We start from the raw sequence: 24,642 nt of genomic DNA on the forward strand, positions 1-24,642 counted from the left end.
CCAACCTAGCAGTTCAATAGCATACCAGAATGAGTAGATAAATAGGTCTTGCTGCATCGTGAAGGTAAATGGCGTTTCTGTGCGCTCTGGTTTCCGTCATGGTTTCCATTGCGCAAGATGCAGTTTAGTCATGACTGTGGACAAACGCAGGTTCCCTCAGCCTGAAAGCGAGATGAGCACACATCCCATAGTTGCCTTTGACAGGACTTAACCATCCAGGGGTCCTTTTACTTATCCAGAAGGAAGTGAAACAGGGTGACAGAGTGTTGCTCACCATCAGCGATGAGGTGCTCTGGAACATGCAATGTTATCTTGACCACAAGCGGGCAGTTGACGTGGGAGGCACAGACCAGGCCAATGACACAACTGGTGATGCTGATGAGTGTCAGGGTAGTCTTGCTAACAGGACTCCTTGGTGAACCTACTAAAATGGCAAAGGAAAGGAGAGATGAAAATAAAGCCATTGTGACAGTATAGACCCAGAGACCACCCACCTTTAGGAATGGGCCACAACACTCAGAGCTACCAGTTAAAAACAGAAGACGAGCCTGGCCATCATGGCAAATGCAGCTGCATGTAATTAACATTTCTTTCTTTCTTTGTTTAACTAGACAAGGTTAGAGAGAGAACTTGCACAGCCTCTGATCTGAACTGGATGTCAGGGACAGATGAGGAAGAGTGGTGGAAGCCACCCACCCAAGAGCCCCTCGAGGAGGACACAGAAGATGATGGCTTAGACCCGGGATCATGGCGGTGGGACACTGAGCAGCTGTCTGGGAAAGGGATGAGCTGGCAGGTACGAGAAGCAGGGGGGTTGAGCAATCAAGGGTGGCCAGGAAAAGATGGGCCTCCCAGGACAGGGTTAGAGGCCGAGAGACACTGTGCTCACACTGTACAGACACAAACAGAGAGGAGACAGAAGCTGCCCTTGCAACTCCCAGTCCTGCTAACTCTCCTACCCCTCTGACACCCCACTCAAGGAGACCCCTGCATGTTGCTGAGCCAGACAGGCGCAGAGCTTGCCCTCTCAATGCAGCCTTCATCTGCTTGGGAGGGATCCAGAGTGAAAGGCTCAGAGGGGGAAGGGCGGACCTAGTGGTCATTTTCAGCAACGTCTGGATTAAGGCGAACCAGAGGACTCTGTTGTGTTGTTATTCCCTGCTAATAAAGAACTAACTGTGTTTTGTGCCTTCCGCGTCTGTGCCAGCCCTGTGGATGAGCTGGGTTCACTCGACAGCTCCTTGACACTGGAACAGAACTGAACAGAAAGCACATTGCCACACGAATGTGAATCATGGAAAGGTCAGATGAAGAATATATAGGTACACAGCCCCACCCCATGGCAAGTTGAGGGCGCTGGTCTCAATTTACAGCACACTTTATCAGTCTGGGCCCCTAATCCTCTAGACATTAGGCTTTAGAGGAGATGTGGAAATTGTTACTGAATAATATATATCCATCTGTTAAGCAGAGTCGCTGAGCAGGAAAGCCCAGAGAGCTGACTGCTGACTGCATTCTGTGGCTGGCTTATTTCGGAGTCTGGATTGAGAGAGCAGCATGGCCAACCTAGTTGTGTCTGCCTCAATCTAGAGGACAGGGAGATGAGTCAGTCACCTGCTTCCTTGTCCTCTTCCCACTCAGGGTGTGTTAGGTAGGGAGCTACTGAGGATTCCTCCTTGGTCATCGACCTGCTGGCTTCCAACAGAAGTGCAATACCAATGGTTTCCTCAAACCCCAAATGCCGCCTGGCTTTGGTCTTCTTTAAATGTGACAGCATGACCAAGTGAGCTGTTGTACCTGAGGTTCATCCCATGTCACTCCGATAACACTCAAAGGCCTGTGATCATAGAGTGGAGCCTATTATATGTGTCTGTCCAGATAATGAACACCATTGACTATCATTCTCAAGCTGACTTGTGTTGTCAAAGTAAAAAAATTCCTTCCAGTAGCACCTTAAAGACCAACTAAGTTAGTTCTTGGTATGAGCTTTCGTGTGCATGCACACTTCTTCAGATACACTGAAACAGAAGTTACCAGATCCTTCTATATAGTGAGAAGGTGGGGAGGGGTATTACTCAGAAGGGTGGTGGGAATGGGAGATTGGCAGATAGCTGAAATGAGCCTGTTGACGACTCTTAACAACTGCAATAGGTCTTACAGGAAAAGGCAAGGTGTGTGTTCGCCCCTCTCCTGGGTTTCAGGTAAAACCACCCATTCATCCTGTGGACCACAAGTAGCCCAGTTTTCTACTGTCTGTGATGAAATAACCAGTGGATGGTGGAAAGTTAGCAAGGCAAGGGACTGCGGAGAGAGAGAGAGAGAGAGAGAGAGAGAGAGAGAGAAAGAAAGAAAGAAAGAAAGAAAGAAAGAAAGAGGTGCACAGACCCTTAGATGAAATGCAGAGTGAAGGGAGAAGGATGTGGTCAATGAGGTCCCAAGGATTTGGGTGTGCCCTGTAGATCTTGATGGGAAAACAGTATCTAATGCACAACCTTTGCCTCACCATTTGCCTCATATGTGATGCTCTAGGAAAGGAGATGGGTAATTTCCAAAAGTAGTGTCAGGTAAGAGTACCCTAAACTGTATTGATGAACATCAAGGATGGAGACATCAGGGTCTCTGGGGTAATTAATGGCACGCCACAGAGTGCTCCACCAAGCCTGTGTGCTCCCTGCAAAGTGGATCTATCACTGTCTCAGAGACGCACTCTTGAGTGGCAGCCTCTCTCCAACTCCCCTGGGCATCAAGGCATCCTGCCATCCACTATCTCTGACAGCCGGTATGATGTCCCAGCAGGGCAGAGGAAACATTTCGATAGGCGGGAAGGGTTGGCACAATAAAACCTGAAGCTTCAGACAAGCACTCATGTTTATCAGCTTTCGATGCCCTGCCCAAGGCCTTGTGAGATATGAACAGTGTAGACTATCTGTGAGTTTAGTCCCTGTTTGAAGGCTCACTTTTATAGCAAAAACTGAAAATAGCTGTTTTATTTTTTTTTAAAAAAAGTTGGAATTGTTTAGTTTCCAAGCAAATGAGTAAAAAAAGATAACTTTGGAAATAAATAAATTAAATTAGCCGACTGCCTCTACCACTCTGGCTCTATCTGTAAGCTAAGCTGAGAGCTAGATGCAGTTCTTGCTTCTCTCATTCCTCTCTTTACTACTACCCTTGCCTCGCCCCCAGATGTTTCTGCCACTGCCAACACCGAGACTCTACTCCTCAGTGCAAGCACCGGCACTGCAGTGATGCTGTCTAAGGTATCAAGTGCCTGCCTAGCACACCATCATGCCATGGGGTCTGTAGAATATCCCTCCTGGAGACACAAGTTCTGTGTGCCTTTGGCTCTGCTGGTTCACATCTACTGGCTTGAGGAACATTGCTGATCAATCTCCCAGGCTACCTTCTTGCACCTCCCGTCTCAGTTCTGCTTGCAAATGGTTAATTGCTCTTTCTAGGTGGCTGGCTTTATTCTTGTTCAAAATCATGTTGCTCCTCTTTATTATTTGCTCGCTGTCTTCTGTTATCACATCATACAATTATGAAAGAAAAGCTTGCACAGTTTATAATTGTCTGCATGGATTCTGTGCCACCTGTACTTGGATTTCACAGTATTCACAAAACTTTTGTTCTTCCAGTTTTAGCTTGCTGTGCTCTCGCTGTCTCCTTGGCTGCAGCAGAGCTGTAAGAAAATACTCTTATTTCCCTAATGTTTAAACGTCTACCTTTCTTCTTTAAACTTTCTCTTTTCCCTGGTTATCATAATCTTACTTGGTTAGTACTGGTTTTGTTCCGTTTTCATATTCCTCTTTGCTTTGTCTCTTTCTATCCCCCCCCCTATTTCCTTCCCCCTCCTGCTCCTTTTTGTTGGTGTCTCACTGCATTATAAGCACACGGGAGAACATTTCTGAATTTGGGTTTATTCTAATGCATCGAGTACATGTCAAACACTAGAAAGAACAACTGAATGTGATTATAACAACAGTGGCTGCCCTGCTCCCCACTCCCACTCCCACAGCAAGCCTAATAGCCGATGGATGCCTGAACTGGAATCCTCCACATACAAACTCAAAACTTAGCCTCTATACTTCATTGGCTCTGTCATTAGTACTCAGATGAGGCCAATCAAATTTAGTGCATGGCCGGTTGAGGTATCACACTAATGGTTACATCAGCAGATACGATAATATGATTTTGGGGCCATTTATGATGATGCCACGTTTTCTGGACAGCTGAAGTATTAGCCGGGGGCCAATGTTAGTGGCAAATTGGCAGCAGTTTCAGAGATAGATTCAAACTGCCCTGGTATTTTCCAGGGTCTGGTTTTGCAGCTCTCAAGATAACCACTTGTTGGGAACTGAGAACACAGATGTTGGCTTTCTGCCTAGGCAAGGCTTTCCAACCCAACAAGCTGCGCATGTTGCGCCATGCGCCATCACATCTTCCCCAAAATGGATCCAGTTCTGAAAGGGCAGCTTGGCATCCAGATGGACAACAGCTAACTGCCACCCAACAAGGGCTGGGAACCTTCTGGGCCAAATTAACCCAATCAGCTGTTGCCTTGCTCACAAAAATGTATATTCCTGCTTTCAGCAATGTCGGTAGAAGATCAGCAGGGAAGCCATTGCAAGAAAAAGTAGCTTTGAATTAAAGCTACTTTGACAGCAAAAAGTCATTGTTTATGATCTGCTACATAATTTTCTTTCTTAAAGGCATCTAATAACATGTATGTTAATGTTTCTTTGTCTATAGGAAGCCGGTCACTACAAAGAACAGCAGGGACCCCATTTGACAAAGGCAGCTTTAATCCTCAAAAGCACTTATACCTCTGGCCAAAACATTTAGAGCTCATTTGCATAAACAATTACAGGAGCGTATCTACAAGGTATGTGTACCAAACACACAAATCTTGTTCCTTTAAAAGGGGGCTGGGGGATGATAATAATAATAATAATAATAATTTATTATTTGTACCCCGCCCATCTGGCTGGGTTTCCCCAGCCACTCTGGGCGGCTTCCACAGAAACCAAAAAACACTAAAATATCACACATGAGCTGTCTAACTTGCTAAAGCTGCTATAGGTAATTGTGAGGTACAGAAATAATGAGAATGTGCATTGCAAAATCACATTTTGGAGCATCTCTTCTGCCATGAGCATACTGGGTAGCCTTAGACAAGCCAGACTCCTTTAGGCTTAACTCCTTATCTGCAAATTATAGGAATGATAAAATGCTGGTCGAAACTGATAATTACAGTAGAGTAACTACCGTATTTTTTGCACCATAACACTCACTTTTTTCCTCCTAGAAGGTAAGAGGAAATGTCTGTGCGTGTTATGGAGGGAATGCCTACGGGTGGCATGCCTACAGATTTTCCTCCTCTAAAAACTACGTACGTGTTATGGTCGGGTGCGTGTTATAGAGTGAAAAATACGGTAAGTACTAGCGATCTTGATTCACAAGAAGCTTGCTGTGAATTCTCCGCCTAACCAAAATGTAGAAAACTTGTATTATTGTTATTTACTGGATATATACACTGCACCTTCTCCCAAGGAGCCCAGGGAAGCAAACACATCAATACTTATGTAATTAAAAGTTCTAACAGTTTAAAGCAACTTTCTAAAAAGCAATTATTTGCTCTCAAACTAACAATTTCAGGGTTGCCAGGGACACAACTTTCAGCCAGCCAATGCCTGGGTAAACAGGAACGTCTTTGAATTTCTTCTAAATGTTAATAGTGAGGGAGATTGACGCACCACACTCTCAAGGAAGGGCATTCCACAAATGAGTGACTGCTTCTGAGAAGCCAATGGCATAGGTCACCACCATTTGGGACAACCACCAACATGGCCTCCCCAACTGATCCTAAAGCTTGGAAGATGGTTGATACTGGGGAAGGCCAGGAAGAGGCAGTGTAAACTGCTCCCATCACTCATGGCTCAGAACAACAGTTCTGGTCAGATTCACCCAGTCTATTGTTATTTCATGGAGTGTACATTAACATTTTTTGAGAGTAAAATATTTTTATTAATTTCCACCAAAAAACCCCCAAAATCATTGCATTGAAAACCACCATAAAATAAAACATTTATAACAGCTGCATACAGAATCAATATTAAATCCACATTATGGGACTTCCCTCTACTCCTTCCCTTGGTACCTTTGCATTATCTACATTCATGCATGTCAATAAAATCTTTATCTCTAATTACCTCCAAATTTAAACATTGTTTATCGCATTACAAGTGTTTTTTAAAGACCATGGAAGAATGATATAAAAATTGCGGCTTGTACCTTACTTAAAGAGAACTATATGGTATTTAACACCGGTTAAATTGGCAAAAATGTATAAAACAAGTGAAAATAAGTGTTGGTAATGTAAAGAAGTGGAAAGTAACGTATTTTTCGCTCTATAACATGCACCTGACCATAACACACAGATCGTTTTTAGAGGAGGAAAACAGGGGGGGGGGATTCTGAAGAAACAGTGGATGTATGATTTTTGTGCCTCATGCTGTGGCCACAGACATGTGATCTGATGGTGAATTTGGGGTGACCCAATGCAAAAATCCTGAGGATCCATGTGGATCCGTGCTTTGTAACCACGTTTTTGCACCATTGCAGCCCCAGGCAACAGTGGGTGCGTGATTTTTTTGGTGCAGGCTGTAGCCATGGACATGTAATATGATCTGATGGTGAATTTTGAGTGACCCAATGCAAAGATCCTGAGGATCCATGTGGATCCGTGCTTTGTAACCACGTTTTAAGTGGGGAGGGAAGGAAAAACACAGAAGGGACAAGGAGCACGAGAGGGGTGTGCAGAGAAGCAGCTGGCTAAGAATGCAGGAGAGGGGTTTAACGGGAGGGAGGAAAGGAAGGCAAAAGTTTTCCCCCACCCAGCCCCCCAAGCCAGCCCCCCCTCTCTCTCCCACCTGCATGTTTTCTGGCTGCCTGCAAGTCCCTAAAATGCTTCCCTGGTCGCAGCAGCACCGGAGCACGGAGTGGAATTAGAAGGAAGGACGTGATGTCACTGTATTGTCAACTGATTGGGGTGGGGGGGAGAGATACTGACAAGGCAGATGTTGAGAAAGAGAAAAAATGATGGATCAATTCCCTTTTTCTAATCCCTCCCAAAAGCTTTTTCTATAAATTGTTGGCTGTGCTTGACAACCTATAGAAATATTGCTGGGGGGGGGTCAGAAAAAGGGATCTGCTTGTTCCCTTCGCTGCCGTCTGGTAAGAAGCAAGGGGGGGGTGAGGAGCGGTGGAGAGAGAGGGAGGAAATGGGTGCCCCTTTCTTTGCTTTGGGAAAATTCATTTACTCCTTTCCCTTTTGCCCTTACCAGGCAGCAGAGAGAGAACAAACTGATTCACTTTTCTTTCTTTCTTTTTCACAAAACAGGATAAAGAAAGAGGCACCATCAGCTCTATTTCTGCCACTTGGGAAGGTGGGGCATAAATACTGTGGGAAGTCAAAAGAAGAAATATCTGATTACTGACATTTCTTGGGGGCAGTCCACGAACAACTGGATTGAAGAGGCCTCAATATGGCGGAATACCATGGGAAACAGGACTGAGTACCTGGCCTTAAAATATGTTAGTCCAAAGGAAGAGATGAGCACTCTCTAAATATTTAATGCCCAACTCCCCTTCCCAGTCCTTTCCATGGTTTGGTTTCTCCGTAACAACTGGCTCCTTGACACTGCAGAGTTAGCTGCCTTAGGGATCCACAACATGCGAGCCGAACAGACAGAGCCTAGGTTTCAGAGATCTCATCCAGACAGCTCATGCAGAGAGAAATCTATCATAGAAATGTGTTTATCAGTCTGGAAAAGATGATGGATTGTGTCGGCTCCGCTGGGAGCTCTTCTTAAAGTGGTGGGGGTGGGGAAGGCTTCAGATGATTTAAGCTTTGCATTCTGATTTTCACAACTACATTTTTCAGGGGCAATGCTTTCCAAAATTTTGTGCTGAGAAAACTCTTTCCACATCAGCTCATCCGCCGAGGAAGGGGAAGGCCAGAAGCACTTGCTGGAGTTTGGGTGGGGAGCAGAATGACGAGGGTGGAAGAAATGCCCCATTAACCACTTGCTAGCCTTGGTGGAGAGGAAGATTGCAGGGAGAAAAGATAACACGTAACCGTCACAGGGGTTGGGGAAGAGCCAAGATGGTCTAGCAGGAACTGGGAAACTCTTTGCAACTAAGCATGTATAGGGTGCCTGTCAGGGAACTGCCATCAGAGGCACGGGAGAAGGAGAGGGTCTCTGATTCTGCAGGGGAAGGTCCAAGCGCTAGAGGGAGACTCAGCCGGGAGGAAGGGGAAGAGAATGAGTGTAACACCAGGGATCCAGGAGAGCAACGGGACAGGGAGGTGCAGGGGCTCCAGGACTCTTCGTTGGAGGTTAGCGAGGAGAGCCCAAGCACCCCGCTGCCCATGCCCACCCTGAGCAGGAGACTCCCGCGCAGTGAGAGGCGGAGACGATTGGGCGTCAAACAACTCTTATGTTGGCAACGCTTTAAGAAACGCCCACAGACAGATTCTACGAGTGACTAAGGGCAGCCACGCTAACATGGGCTGCGTAGTCCGGAGGGTTTAACCAGGCAATCTGATGCTCAAACGGAGCAGGATTACGCACGAGTAACTCCCAACCACTACAGTGCCATTTCCTCACCATTTAGTAATCATATGAGACACATCTGGTTGCTTTTTCAACAGGGAAAGAAAACAACACCGTATTTGATCCCTCCATCCTTGCTGGAGATATTTCCAGTCCATGGCACGGTCCACTCTGTCCTGTCTCCACACTAATCAGTTATTTGTAATAAAAATCTGCACCAAAGTACACAGGCAGGGTTATCCTGCCTAAAGCCACAAGCGTCCTCAGAAACACAGGCATCCTCTTATTGTCAGAGACCCCTGGCTGGGAAGGAGTGGAAAGTTTGGGTACCACATCTCTATAGCTCAGTGGGCAGAGCATGAAGCTCTTAATTTCAGGGCTGTGAGTTTGAGCCCCACATTGGGCAAAAGATTCCTGCATTGCAGGGGGTTAACTAGATGGCCCTTGTTGTCTCTTCCAACCCTATAATTCTATGATTCTATCTCATTGAAGGACACTTCTGTCTAAATGCACAGCTTCCCTCTGCTCTCATCATCTCCCTTCCCCCTGCTCTGGAGTTAGGGGGTTGCTACCTTCTTCCCTTTTTCTCACCACTTCCTTTCCCTCAGCCCTCTCCTTCCCCTGCTCCCTCCCACCATCCCTGCCTCCTTAATCTTCCTGCTCAATGTTGCTCCTTGCTCTCCAGGCTGCCTTGCCTGCTTCCTCTTATGCTACATAGTCTTCTTTCACTTCCACCCCACTTTGCCACCTTCTCCTCCCCAATGGGGCCTATTCCTAAAGCTCCCAAAATACAGTGGTGCCTCGCAAGACGAAAAGAATCCATTCTGTGATTCTCTTCGTCTAGCGGTTTTTTTGTCTTGCAAAGCAAGCCCATTGACAGATTAGCGGATTAGCGCTATTAGCGGTTTATCTGCTGATCGGATCAGCTGATAAGCGGCTTAGCGGCTTAGAGAAAGGGGGGGGACGAAAAAACCCGCAGGAACTCGCAAGACATTGTCGTCTTGCGAAGCAAGCCCATAGGAAATTTGTTTTGCAAAGCACCTCCAAAACGGAAAACTCGTCTAGCGAGTTTTCCGTCTTGCGAGGCATTTGTCTTGCGGGGCACCACTGTACACAATTTTAGATATAATGGATATGGCATTAAAAAAATCCTGAGAAGGTCTGAAATCCAAAGAACATGTATCCAGGGGTGCAGGCCCAAACCGGGGGGGGGGGGGATATGGGCCACTTGGCGCAGGCCTCCGATTCCAAAGGGGGCCTTGCCAAAAGCACTATTATATATCTATACTTTCCATTTTGTCTTTATATGCAGATACTGTTCAAGCCTTGAAATAAAATTATTTGTCAGCATAACTTTTGTGAAAATTATTTATATACTTCAGTTATCCCCAGGGTAAAAAAAAGGGGGGCACATTATTTTCCTGGCCCGGGCCTCTGCCTGGCTCTGCAAGTCCCTGTAGGGGTGTAGCTAGCTGCTCCGGCACCCAGAGAGGCGGTGGTGCGGCAAACCTCCCCGGTGGGGGGGCCGTCCAGGGGGGTGCTGTGGTGATCTGCTGGGGGGGCGCCATGGTGAGCTGCCCACGGAGTCCGCCTGGCAGACGCAATCCCCATGCTGCCATTTTGGGCAGCATGGGGCGCCAAGTCACTGTGTCACTCCCAGGAGAGACGTGTGGCTCAGGCGCACTGCAGGTCAGGCCCCACGGTTAAGTGCCACCCCCTGCAGTGTGCCATTTTGTTATCTCCTCAAGGATGACACCAGGAGTGGGCTGCAACCCCCCCACACACCCTTCCTATGCCTCTGGGTGTATCAGGTGATAGTATCGGAATTCACAAATATCTAATCGCTTGAGCATTCCTGAGCAGTAGTCTCCACCTGTAAGGAGCACACCCCAAAGAGGGGAGAAAAGGTTGTAAGACAAGAAAGATGGAATGCAGTGCACAGTTACTTCAGAGCAAGTCCCACCGGACTCCTCAGGACTTGCTTCCAAGAAGCAATGCACAGAGGGAAGAAGGAAGCGGGTGAGGCACGAGAAACGCAAAGTTAAAAGGTAACAGAAGGAAAGAAGTGTGCAACCAGTGAGAAAAATTATGAGGGGAAGGAGGTATGAAGAGAAAAACCTAGAAGCAGAGGGAAGGTGAACATAAAGTTCTTCACTTGGGAATAAGTCCCACTCAGTAGGCCCTACTTCCAAGGAAAGGGAGCAGCGGCGCTGTGGTCTAAACCGCTGAGCCTCTTGGGCTTGCTGATCAGAAGGTCAGCAGTTCAAATCCTCACAACAGGATGAGCTCCTGTTGCTCTGTCTCAGCTCCTGCCAACCTAGCAGTTCGAAAGCACACCAGCGGGAGTAGATAAATAGGTACCGCTGTGGCAGGAAGGTAAATGGCGTTTCTATGTGAGCCACACCCCATAGTCAAGTTTGACTGGACTTAACTGTCCAGGGGTCCTCTACCGTTACTTTACTCCCAAGGAAATATGAATGGGGTTGGGAGGAGCATAAAATTCAGGGGGAATAAATTCAGAGGGACAAGAGGAGAGCAGACACAAGGCTCAATGCCAGAAATGGGGCGTTCTACCACCTGTGTGTGAGACTAGAATGCTAGCTGTCACACATTCCTGCTTCCGCCCCTCGTGGATATTCATTGGTATTCCATGATTTGCCATCCACACCGGTGGGCTGTCCCTGACAGAATGTCTGCTGTGCTCTGCTGCTTTTGTTGTCTTGCCCCTCCTTTGCGCAGGAGGACAGGAAATACTTTCACAAGGACCCTTCTCTCTCTAATCGTGCTGGAAGTGAAGAAGAGCAAATGTTGCCAGCTGGAAAGATCCATCTATAGAAACTTGGCAAATCTGGCAGGCAGCAGTGCCTTTACTTTTTCTTTCTTTGTTGCATTTTACTCTCCTGGATAGCTTTTGTTTGTTTGTTTGCTTGCTTGCTTTTTTAAAAGAATAAATCTGTGTTTTGAGGAGTGGGGAAGGGGGCAGAGGGAGGAGAGAGAAAGAAGAAGAAAACTCGCAGCCCCAAACAAACCCACACAAATGCCAAAAAGAACAGCTTGCTTGCAGACTTGGTTTTTGCAAAGCAGCCATTGTGGGTGTGGAGCTAGTCAAGCAAAAAACATGGAGGGGTCGATTTCCTTGAGTTTGGCATGAGAAGAATGGGGAAGGGTGCAAATTGAAGATACGATTTTGAAAAAGAAAAATCCTGAAAACTTAAGACTAGAAGCCATCTGACAGTATGACTTTGTGATGGTAGTCTCTCTTTGTTACAGTAGATAAATATGTTTCTAAGGCTGTACAGTACGTAAACCAGTCTTTTAAAACATTTAACACAGAAGTCTTGTATGAGTGAAATCTTGCAGAAGCCCCCTGTTGTTGTTGTTGTTGTTTTTTAAAAAAAGCCTGATAAATGCACCTCCATTATAGTCTCCAAGGTATGTTGAGGGAGGGATAAGAGAAAAGTGTCGGAAATTAGGGGAGGGGGTCCTTTGGGATAAGGGGCACAATTTCTGCAAAGTGCAGTGCACACAGGTTGCAAAGCAGTGAATCATTCCTTCCAATGGCAAAAAGGCTTTGCAAAAGTGATGTGGGATCCCATTGTGACCAAAAATAGCCCTACACAGCATAATGGTGGCGAGAGAAGAAGAAGAGTTTGGATTGGATATCCCGCTTTATCACTACCCAAAGGAGTCTCAAAGCGGCTAACGTTCTCCTTTCCCTTCCTCCCCCACAACAAACACTCTGTGAGGTGAGTGGGGCTGAGAGACTTCAGAGAAGTGTGACTGGCCCAAGGTCACCCAGCAGCTGCATGTGGAGGAGCGGAGACGCGAACCCGGTTCACCAGATTACGAGGCTACCGCCACACTGGCTCTCCAGAGAAATCTAGGACACATCCTAGGGCACAGAAATGTGTTTTCAGGTCTGTGTCTGAGTGTCCCCCCCCCACACACACACTCCCAAGTGCCTACCCCCTGAAAACTCCCACTATCCTTGAGCACTGGCAACACTGGCAAGGACTGGTGGGAGTTGGAGCCCAACTATATCTGGGAGGGTTACAGGTTTGCCATCTCCTGTTTTCGCAGACGGGAGGCAAAGTGAGGAAATGGAACAGCAGGCAGGAGAATCCATTCCACTGCAGTGAAGCCTTAATGCTGAATGCTTGGTACAAACGACTGCTCGCTTAGGCCTCCCGCCCCCTTAGCAAATGAACCAAAGCTAACATAGCCTATATGCTGAATGTGCTGGAGAAACTCTAGCATTAAGGAACTGGCCATTCAGATGGAATTCTCCCGCTATCCTTAGCGCTCACCAACATCAGGCATGTGATCTGGCACACAGCTAGGGCAGCTTAGACTTGAAGGGTCTCCAGTTTGACATGCCCTTCTACCCCTTGCCCACTGTGCTTGCCCTCTCCCCCCTCCAGATGCTGCCACATACCCCGACTCCGCCGCCTGCTCCGTGATGGATCTGTGTAGAAGGTGAGCTGGGGATCGTTGTCTGCCTCTGTCCCAGAATCCCCTTCAGGGTTCAGAAATGCAGAGCCAGCTACAAGGAAAAGAGAGAAAGGAAAACAGCTGCTCACTGTAGCCAGAAGAGCCCTCTTGTGCCCCATTGCCCAGACCATACAACATCACAGTACAGACTTCTTCCTTTTCTCATCATAGGCTGCAAAGGCTCCTGCGGAAATTAAAGACTGCACTTCACTGAATTCTGCTTAAGAGGATTCTTTCATGGGGTCCATGACACAGTGCCCATTTGGTGTGTGTTGTTGTTGTTTTTAAAGCAAGGCTGCAAATCATAACACTGGGAGGATAGGTGCCTCAATATCTCTCTCTCTCTCTCTCTCTCTCTCTCTCTCTCTCTCTCTCGTGTGTGTGTGTGTGAAGAAAAAGGGGACAGAATCCTCACAGACTTTCTATATAGTGTTAAAAAGGTAAAGGTAAAGGGACCCCTGACCATTAAGTCCAGTCGTGGACAACTCTGGGGTTGTGCGCTCATCTCGCCTTACTGGCTGAGGGAGCCGCCATACAGCTTCCGGGTCATGTGGCCAGCATGACTAAGCCGCTTCGGGCTAACCAGAACATCGCATGGAAACGCCGTTTACCTTCCCGCCGGAGTGGTACCTATTTATCTACTTGCACTTTGACGTGCTTTTGAACTGCTAGGTTGGCAGGAGCAGGAACCGAGCAACAGGAGCTCACCGCATCGCGGGGATTCAAACCACCGACCTTCTGATTGGCAAGTCCTAGGCTCTGTGGTTTAACACACAGCGCCACCCGCGTCCCTGTATAGGGTTAGGGGACCTTTTTCAGCCCAGTTCTTTGTGAGGAACCTTGTAGGGGTTGCCTCATGTCAGAAGTAGGCAGAGTCCCAAGGCAAAAGTGGTCAGAACAATGGCCTTCGCACAATGGGCTACACCCCAGCAACACAAAAATCAGACGTTTCTACCCATGCAGTTCCATTTCCAGCAATGGACGAGATGACCCTAGCAGTTCCTTCCAACTCTACAATTCTATGGCCTCCAAGCAAGCAAGGGGCATAAGCGCACAACACATCCCAACAGGGGAAAGCGCTTCAGAACGGGGTAGAGCAGGGCTGGTGATGTTGGGGAGGGAACCTTAGGAGGCCAGACAGAAAGTCCTGGAGGGATATATTTGGTCCCTGCGCCTTAAGTGCCACAACTCCACTCTACCTCTTTTCTTAGCTGTGGGCAGGATCCCTCCATTGCAGGGGGTTGGACTAGATGACCCTCGGGGATCCCTTCCAGAATTCTATTATTCTCTGCTGGTGAAAAGTAGCTTGGGAACAATGGTTCCCAGCTGGAAAATGACTAGATGGAAGGGGAAAGGGGTAATTTATTTCTATCTCTCTCACACACACATACACATACACACAGTGGCGTGGGGGGTGCAGGGGGGGCCGGCCGCACCGGGCACAACATCTGGGGGTTAGGGTTAGGGGGCGCAAATCCACAGGTTAGGGGGCGCAAATTACTTGCCTTGCCCCGGGTGCTGACAACCCACACTACGCCACTGCATACACATACAGAGAACGGTGCTCTCTGTAACAAGCCCTTGGAAAGTTCCCCATGAAGAGCTGTGGTCCTCTGCTTACCTGATTTAAGTCTCTTCCAGATATACTATGCTGCCTTTTTAATTGCTATTTGTTCTTCTATTTTTTTTTATTGCACTGCTTTCTTTGACTCACTTCAATATGAATAATAGCAGCAGCAGCAACAACACCAACAACAACTTATGGCCCTAAAGCTGGGAAAGGTTCCCTACCCCTGATGTAAAGGAATATGTAGAGACCTGATCCTGTCTCCACATGGGGCGGGCGGGAGGAAGCACTTCTTGAGAGAGATGATTCAATAACAGCTAGTAATGAGATGTGCTTAAAAGAAGAAGAGGCAGAGATGTAGATACATCCCAGATATTATGACAAGCTCTTTCTATTTGCCTACCATAATTAGGGGCAGAATCTAATAAGTTGGCACAGCACTGTCAGTGCTATTATTAACTAGTGAAATGGCCATCATTAGAAGGAGTAGAGGAGAGAGGGGGGGATGGAGAGACTGGGTCTGTGTCTTTCAGGCATTCTTGTGTGGCCAACGTCCATATCTATCCCAGGGTCCCAGTCAATGAAGACAAGGCTAAAAGTAATGGGTGTTTCCCCCCCTTTTTTATGCCTCTACATATTTAGTCAGTCCCTGCCAACCTATCCCGACCTCGGAGTTCCATGTGACATTAGTTTTTTTGGTGTGTGGGGTCCCCCCCCCAACTTGATTGAAAATTTTAAAAACAGTTACCTGGAAGCCGGTTTGTGGAGAAAAAGCAATCCATAACATAAATGCTTCAAAGTGAAAAGAAATAATATCAAAGCATTCCTTTTAGTTTATCCTGAAAAGAACTCTCATGATATTGGTCACCATAATTCCTGCTTTCTGCAAGTGTTTGAACCATGTGGCACTACCACACTAAAAGCAGCCCTGTGGGCGACAGCAGAAGGAAACTTCAGGAGCATGGAGGGAGATCACTAATGATGGCAGCAACTGGAAGGAACTTACACTGGGGCAAAGTTAAACCTGGCCTGGTAGCATATGGGCAGCCACTGCAGTTCCTTCAGTCACGGCACAACATTTTGATGACAGGCTGCTCCAGCCAGTAGCCTAGCTACCACACGCTGCATTAGCTGCAGCTTCTGGACAAACCCTGGCACAACTCCAGTCTCAGGTGGTCAAGCCGGGTGGTTCTACCCGGACACTGAGGTCCAGCTCCGAGGGCCTTCTGGTGGTTCCCTCACTGCAAGAAGCCAAGTTACAGGGAACCAGGCAGAGGGCCTTCTCGGTAGTGGCAGTGGCGTAGCGTGGGTTGTCAGCACCTGGGGCAAGGCAAGTAATTTGCGCCCCCTAACCCGTGGATTTGCGCCCCCTAACCCTGACCCCCAGATGTTGCGCCCGGTGCGGCCGGCCCCCCCTGCACCCCCCACGCTACGCCACTGGGTAGTGGCGCCCTCCCTGTGGAACACCCTCCCACCAGATGTCAAGGAAAACAACAACTACCAGACTTTTAGAAGACATCTGAAGGCAGCCCTGTTCAGGGAAGCATTTAATGTTTGATGTATTAGAGTATTTTAATATTTTTTTTGGAAGCCGCCCAGAGTGGCTGGGGAAGCCCAGCCAGATGGGCGGGGTACAAATAAATTATTATTATTATTATTATTATTATTATTATTATTATTATTATTAGCTATCTCAGTCCAGGAACAGCCAGGGTTGGTGTACCAACCAAAGCCTTAGCAAGTGAGGACACCTGTGACAAACATGGAACCAGGAGCAACCGAGAATCTACATACCTGCTCCTTTGATGGGAGTGTGACCCCAGATAGAACAGGTAACTGGCCTATCTCATGGAGATGGGAATATCTTGCCCAGTGCTGCGAGCAGGGCTCTTCTCAGAATGTGCCTTCATGATTGTCCCAACCCCACCCCAACTGATCCAGAAGGAAGCTCTAGATGGTACCTCGTGACTTGTTACTGATCCGCTTGCGCTGGCTACTGGAAGTATGAGACAGGAGCGTAGCCTGTTGATGGTTGGAGTCCACGGGGCTGGTGGCGATGATATTATCCTTATACTTGTTCATCAAGGACAGCTTGGCATTGTCACTTCCTGAACAGGAAGAATTTAAGGCAAAAACTTTTGAGAAAGAGAGACAAAAAAAGGAGAAAGGGCAAGAGAAGGAAAGAAAGAGAAAGTATTCATTTCCAGCAATCCAGGAAGTAACATCAGGATCATCTGCAGGTGTGCACCAGTGAGCAGTAAGGGCAAGATCCCGATGCGGTTAACTATCCATTTGTATGATCAGAGCTGACCAACTCTACTCACAACTCCCAAAGAACCAACAGCAAACAAGTTCAAAGGGATTATTTGATCCTTGCTTGCTAAAGTATTATTAAATTACTTACAGATTCTTATTGATGTATGAATTACCCCTGGACAGAGTCCCTGGGAAGAAAGCTTGGGCCCTTGTTAACATCTGAACTACTGACACATTGGTATGGCTACAGAGGCTGGAGTTTCTCACTGCCCAAATGAGACTCGATGTTAGTTTAAAATGCAACTGCACTTTAGCCATTTGTTCCAGCCATGATCCCAACCATAAATATCTCTCTCTCTCTCTCTCTCTCTCTCTCTCTCTCTCACACACACACACACACACACACACACACAAATGTATACGTACTGACTATTTGCCATAGGAAGAAAGCTGTCGATTGTGCCAATCAATTTTCCTTCCATTGCAAATAACAGAAATGCCTGCTGGATCTAAGAGGTATCAGTGCTAGCAGCTCAGATCCTGCTCAGAAGCTGCTGTACAAAAAAAGGCCCTGGATAGCTGCTCCTGAGCAATCATCAGAAGCTAACCAGGGTCACATGCCTCTGATTTCTTTCTCCCACAACTGCAGTACAGTGGTGCCTCGCAAGGCGAAATTAATTCGCTCCGCAAGTTTTTTCTTCTTGCGAGTTTTTCATCTTGCGAAGCACGGTTTCCCATAGGAATGCATTGAAAATCAATCAATGCGTTCCTATGGAGACTGTCCGGCGACAGGGGAATGGCCGCGCGCCTTCCCCTCTGTCCCCTCTTTTGAAGCAAGAGGCGGAGGGGAGAAGATCGCTTCTCCCTGTTGCCGCCCCTTGGTTCAAAAGGGGTCCAGGGAGAGAGGGGAAGGCCGCGCGCACCTTCCCCTCTGTCCCCGGAGCTTGCGGGGCTGGCAACGGGGAGAAGCGATCTTCTCCCCGCCGCCCCTTGCTTCAAAAGAGGTCCGGGGACAGTGGGGAAGACGCGCTGCGCTTCCCCGCTATCCCCAGAGCTTGCGGGCAAGCTTCGTTTTGCGAAGCAAGCCCATAGGGAAATGCGTCTTCCAAAGCGGCTAAGAAAACGAAAAACTCCTTCGTCTAGCGAGTTTTTCGTCTTCCGAGGCGTTCGTCTTGCAGGGCACCACTGTATTCCAACAGCTGAATGTGCTTTCCTGTGCTAGGCTGAAAATACAGATCAACTGAAAAACTTCAGCTCTTCCTGCTCTACAGCACTCACTTAAACCATGGTGGAATCTACACACACATGAAAAAACGTTCTGAAAACGCTTTTTAAAGTGTTGGTTTTTTTAATAGATTGAATTTTCCATAAGGCTCACCATCGCCATCTAGTATCACATTGTATTTTGCACTACAATGTTTTATTTGCAGCTGTATAGCTGAGTCCCAGGCGCAGGCATTGGGCCTTAATACATGAGCTACAATACAAGCCAGGATGAGGGCAGGGCGTGAGTGGAAGCCCCACCTCCAGTGTACCTGGGCATTAGTCAGACTTTTACATGATTAACTTGTAATCAGACCTTTTCAAGCACAGCCGAACACACTGAGAAACCCTCCTGCAAGCAGAAACTATGTTTTACCGGGTTTCCCAACAATGATGGACGTTTCTAAACACCTTCTTTCCATCACTAAGCATGCTAATTGCAGGGAGGCCTAAGGAGCTGCTTACACACCCAGAATATTGGGAATGGAGGCTTCCGGTACACCATCGCCCCTTCTATCGGTGTTACATCTTGTGCATTCCAGGAAATGCCTAAACACATTTCGGGTCTCTCCTGGCAAACTGGAAACTGGCTTTTTAGCTACCATTTTGAAAACCTGCCTAACATTTCGTACTTAAGAGCAAGCAAATGAAACTTTAACACGTGGAATGATAAAAGTTTGTAATCTTATCAGGACAAGTTATTTGTTCTTTACTGTTGTAACATTTGTTTTCTCAAAATTTATCTTCTGTGCCATGAAAGTATATAAAGACATTATTATTATTATTTTTTAAAAAAGAAATGATTAAATAATTTAATGATGCATGGCTAACTTTATTTATGCATGAATTGTGATGCTTGTTTTGAGTCCCTATCCAAGCTGTGGGTGGGATGGATGCCCCAATTTATCCCATCCTGGTTGGAATACCATGAGCGTCCCTTGCAAAGAAAGTTGGGCCATCTGGCATCCAGACTTGCACAGCTTGTTTTGAAGGACCACATGGGGGTGGGGAGAAGAAAGATGCACAAGGGGGCAACAGAACTGACAGCTGGTCCCATATTGTGGGTTTAGGTTAAAGATAGGCTTTGGGTACAAAAGAATAAGGACCTGGATAGTTCAGTTGGTTAATGCCAAGGTCACAGTTTTGATCCCTGTAAGAGACAGCTGCATATTCCTACATTGCAGGGAGTTTGACTAAATCAGGCTTCCTCAACCTTGCCCCCCCCCCAGATGTTTTTGGCCTACAACTCCCGTGATCCCTAGCTAGCAGGACCAGTGGTCAGGGATGATGGGAATTGTTGTCTCAAAACATCTGGAGGGCCGAGGTTGATGAAGCCTGGACTACATGATCCTTAGGACCACCTCTGACCCTGTGGATTCTATGAAATCTATGCCTAACACAGCAACAACCCACCCACTCAACCATACACAATTTTGAGGGCAAGTATACACAAAGTTTAAGTCTCTGCCCTACCTGGCGTAAGATCCATGCCTGACTTCTCATTGCACCCCTGCAGTGAGTCCAGTGTTCTGGTGACCTGGCTGGCAAAATCCTCGCCACCGTTCATGCACTCCCGCTGCAGGTGGTGACGCAGGTCCGTGATGTCGTATTCATAGCCGTCCAGGATGGGGGTCTCGCGGATGCTCAGGGTCCCACTGGAGTTGTGGCCTTGCACCCGGGCATTCCGCAGGCTCTCGCGGCCGTGGCCCCCAATCAGCACCGAGGGGATGTAGTGGATCTCGTTGGCTGCCTCAGCGCTGGCGCTTTTCTGTGGCTGCGGCACCCGGCGGCGTTTGCACCAGCGCCGGCGGGTGTACAGGATCATTACCAAGCACAGGATGGAAAGCAGCAAGGCAATCATGCCCCCCTACAGAAATCCAAGAGACTTCAGGTAACATCCAGGAAAAGGCATCAACAGAGAGGTTGCATGCCCTATGCACCTGTGCCTTCCCCAAGTATCACATTATCTTTTTAAAAGCAAAAAATAAACAATACAGTGGTAGCCTGGGTTACATACACTTCAGGTTACAGACTCTGCTAACCCAGAAATATTACCTTGAGTTAAGAACTTTGCTTCAGGATGAGAACAGAAATTGTGCAGCGGTAGTGCAGCGGCAGCAGGAGGCCCCATTAGCTAAAGTGGTGCTTCAGGTTAAGAACAGTTTCAGGTTAAGAACAGACCTCCAAAACGAATTAAGTACTCAACCCGAGGTACCACTGTATTTGCTATTTTTCAAGGCTGCAAGAAGAAAAACCCATAGAAATGTGGCCGCTGTTAACTGTGGAAGAACCACTTCAGAAGGAAACAGAGAAAATAAGACTCAGCAAATAGCTGCACAGTTAGCAGACTTTAACAACCAGCAGAACACTGTCATGTATTTTAATTTAGCAGTTAGCTTTCCACTTTCTGCTCCTCATTCACTCCTCTGACTCCATACCAGATTGTGGGTCACGGGAATCACCACCAATACTGATGTCCTAAACAAACACCACTGAAATGAATGGGAGCTGTGCTTTAAAGGAGTTCCAGATCATTTCAAAGAGGCCTCCTGTTGTGTTGGACTCTTATGCCTTTCGTGGATTTTCTCAACAGTCATGCCATTAGCATCAGAAACACAAGGGGAGCTGCTGGGTATCTTCCTGTTAAATTAATCAACATGTATTTTAAAGCTCTTGCTATGACATTGGGGCCAATTGAATTTGTTTGGTGGGGGGGAGGGGGAAGAAGAAGAAGAAGAAGAAGAAGAAGAAGAAGAAGAAGAAGAAGAAGAAGAAGAAGAAGAAGCAGCAGCAGCAGCAGCAGCTTGTATATCAATTTCCATCCAGCATTACAGATATTTAAGGGTGGCCTTGGTTGGAGTCAAGGGTGAGAGAAAAATGCAAGCCATGTTGCCAGCTGATGGATACATGTTCCTTAATCTCTTGGGAGGAAACAGGTGTTGGCTGGAGGCTGCATTTGTGGCCTAAAGCACTAAACTACAACTCCCATAATCCTTGACCATTGGCTGTACTGGCTAGAGCTGACAGGATTTGGAGTACAATACGCCACCCTTGGCCTAGAGCTTAAGCAGGTGCCTTGAAGCTGAGCCACAGATCAAGAGAAGGGAAGGCTGTTGCTGTTTAATCCCATACTCTCAGTCTAAGACTCATACTTCCTTTTCAGTTAAGTTACAAAAGTGTGCAAAACTATTTGCAGGAAGGTGGGCATCAGGGGAAGAAGAAATAGGTCACTAATAAGGCAGCCGTGTCCCATTGATTACCTGGGCATAAAACAGGAGGGAAGGCCCCAATCACAAGAAAATGGGGAGGGAGCCTTAAGGTGTACAAAAGTGGTTTTATTAGACCCAACACATTTTGGATTATAGCCGCCTGCAGGGTGTACTCACAGGTGACAGTTCTCTGACTGGTGCAACATCCAGTTGCAAGTTGCCTGCGGTTGGCTCAGTTTGTGTATGGGGTTTGCGTATCCCTTTGGAAAGGATGTTCTTTCCAGCATCTGCATGTGGATGCAGGTATATCCAAATCCGGGGGTTATCTATCTGCTGTACTTTCAAACAGATGGACATCCACACTCACATTCTGCCCCAACTAGTCGTGCATAACAGCACACAACGCCTGCTGGATCGTGGCCAAGGCCTTGCCGTGCAGCACCGGCAAGAAATGTAACTGTCAGAACAGCATGGCAAACCCAGGAGTGTCGGCTGAGTTGCTTGGGCGAAGAAATATCATCCCCCCTGATCCCTGAACTAGTAAAAGACGTGGGAACAAGAGCATCTGCAAACCAGCATGGAAAATGCACAAAGGCAGAGAAGGTTTTGCAAGCATTTACTGGGCTTCTCAAAATCTCAACTTTCTCAGTTAAAACAAACAAATAAACAAATGGAACAGAAATCTGACGCAGCAAGTGGCACCCTGACTCTTGAACCGATAAGCAAAGCCACAGCTCCCTTCTGCTGGGTTGCCTTCCCTTTAAATTTTGCACATCAAGGAATAAAAATATATAAATAAATGACCAGCAGAGCTTCATGTTTTTTCTTGGCCATGTTCCAGTCTTTTCCATCTTCCTTTTTATGCAGTGAATAGTCTTGATAAAATAAAATAATAACCATCATCTGTTCCATTAGGACAAGACATTAAGCAAGAGTTACTAAGTGGGTAATAGAACCAGCAGCTAGCAAAGACTTTTCTAAAGATTATTATTCCTACGCCACCCCTTCCCTCCCCACCGCTGTTCTTGGCCTAATGGAAATGGAATGCTCCCACCCTCCCTAATGGGGAAAATATATACCAACAGATTAAGCAGAGGAACAAAGACTTTTCAAAGCACAGAGCACTGTGGACAGGTGGGATCCTGAAGCCAGCTCTTATGGGTTCAGTTTACTATATCCTATTCTCCACAGCTGCACTCATTAAAAAGGGGAAAATACACCCAATTAAAACTGAAACAGAGTTTTGCATAACATGTAACTGGTCATTTTTTTAAAACACATCAAACTTTTAGGTTTTTGATGTTTCAGACACAATAAAAGAGCATTCAGACCCTGAGTGTTCATTTTACACACCAGGGAAGATGGAATCCACCAAACAACTGAAAATTAGATATACTTTCAAATTCCACCCCAAAAAGTATTTGAACTGGTTTCATACATTCCAATTGGTATGGGGTTAGGATTGAGCAGGAACGACAATTTAACAAAACTGGAGTTTTACAAAGTTTTAGGGAATCTGAAACCTGCTGCTAGGCCTGAAATCTGGGGTTGCACAGTGCCACCATGAAGACACACACCCAAGGCCTCTGCAATGCACATACAGTGGTACCTCGGGTTAAGTATTTAATTCGTTCCGGAGGTCCGTTCTTAACCTGAAACTGTTCTTAACCTGAAGCACCACTTTAGCTAATGGGGCCTCCTGCTGCTGCCGCATCACCGGAGCACAATTTCAGTTCTCAACCTGAAGCAAGGTTCTTAACCCGAGATAATATTTCTGGGTTAGCGGAGTCTGTAACCTGAAGCATATGTAACCTGAAGCATATGTAACCTGAAGCATATGTAACCCGAGGTACCACTGTATGAGCAGAGGGTCCCATCGCACTGAAGAATAGACAATACCATTGATCCCATGAGACATCTCAGGTCTCCATCCGCATGTAGCACAACCTCAGACTTATAAAATCACTCTATCCAGAAGATTCAGTGGACACAGGAAAATGAAAATCTGCTCCCAGCAAAACTTTTTAGGGAGGGCAGGTGTTGCAAATGGACTACTGTTTGCTTCATTCCAGCCTTGGACACAACGAGGAAAATGAATAGGATATTGTTCCATGAGGTTCCTGTTTGGGGGTCCGCTATATTCAGAACTGTCGGGGCATCTTTGGGAGCCATTAAATGGAACTAGAGGGGAAAGTGCTCTCTTCAACACCTAGAGGATCCTGGAGGGGGAGAGACTTAGGGTCCTGCCCCCTCCTGCTCCCAAATCTGGGGTGCTAAATGCTTTTAAGGATTCAGAGTAGAAAGTTGGCTGCAATTCAAACTAATCATCCACTCACGTCTGTTTAAGTTATGAAAGGGCCAGAGAACATTACAGCTTAAAGGGAGGGAGGGAGGTGGAAGGGTGGCTGAGAGATGTTCATTAACTATACATTCTCACCCAAGCTCACCCTTACATTCTGCCACACAGCACAGGAAAGTGGAATAATAATACTCTCTTCTCACTGCACTCTTGTGCAGACAGCTTCTAAGCATCATCTGCAGTATGAGAACACCCACAACTTGTTTATAGGAAGGGTTTGTTGCGGATTGCACAGGCAGGCAGGCTGTGCTGGTCCCGTGGGCTAACCGAGAGGCAAGGTCCGAGTCCAGTCCGAGGTCGAAGGTGCAGTATGGAGGCAGTCCCTAAAAGTTGAAGCTGGATGCAGGGAAGGGAAGTCAGGTGAGGTCAGGAGCTCTGGCAGGGAAGCAGAGAAGCAGGACAGGGTTCAGGCAGGAACTGTCAACCAACGAAGTAGCTCCCACAACTTGGGACTAGGGCTGGCTGGCTTTTATCTGCCCCGAGGCACAGGGTGGCCGCGATCCTCAGGTGACTCGCCTCTCCTGGCCTGGAGGCGAGCACTCCTCCTGCGGGAACTTAGTTCCCTCCGCCTCTCTGCCCTGAGCCTCTGCAGCTCAGGAGAGGCTGGAGGGTTACCGGACCCAGAGGCAACCACAGCTTCCTTTGACAGGGCTGAGAGTGGAGCACCTGCAGGCAATGGGTCCTCCACCTCCTCAGGAGCCTGAGCAGACTCAGCTGGTGCCTGCAACTGAGGATCCAGCACAGGTGAGGACCCTTCGGGCTCATGCCCCAGCCCCGGCTCAGCTGGTTCTGGAGGTGGGGGATCCTGTGCAGGCTGGGATTACTCAGGTTCAGCATCCGGATCCGGATCCCAGGCCATCACACAGGCAGTCCCAAAGCTGA

At 47.3% G+C, this 24,642-nt stretch overlaps 1 protein-coding gene across 2 annotated transcripts in view; it reads right to left on the minus strand.

The window, feature by feature from the left end:
* ASTN1 (astrotactin 1) overlaps positions 1–24,642 on the minus strand; it is a 219,908-nt gene that overhangs the window by 105,406 nt on the left and 89,860 nt on the right. The window contains exons 3-6 of one of the 2 annotated variants that reach the window (XM_082229018.1): positions 19,666–20,059; positions 16,635–16,781; positions 13,051–13,158; positions 275–424 (exon numbers count right to left, since the gene is read on the minus strand). In XM_082229018.1, coding sequence (XP_082085144.1) covers positions 275–424; positions 13,051–13,158; positions 16,635–16,781; positions 19,666–20,059 — 799 coding nt within the window. Of the gene's footprint in view, positions 1–274; positions 425–13,050; positions 13,159–16,634; positions 16,809–19,665; positions 20,060–24,642 lie in introns of both variants that reach the window. The other variant, XM_082229017.1, reaches the window with a different exon arrangement.

Source organism: Podarcis vaucheri, assembly GCF_965113315.1.
Source record: "Podarcis vaucheri genome assembly, chromosome: 6".
NCBI lineage: Eukaryota > Metazoa > Chordata > Lepidosauria > Squamata > Lacertidae > Podarcis > Podarcis vaucheri.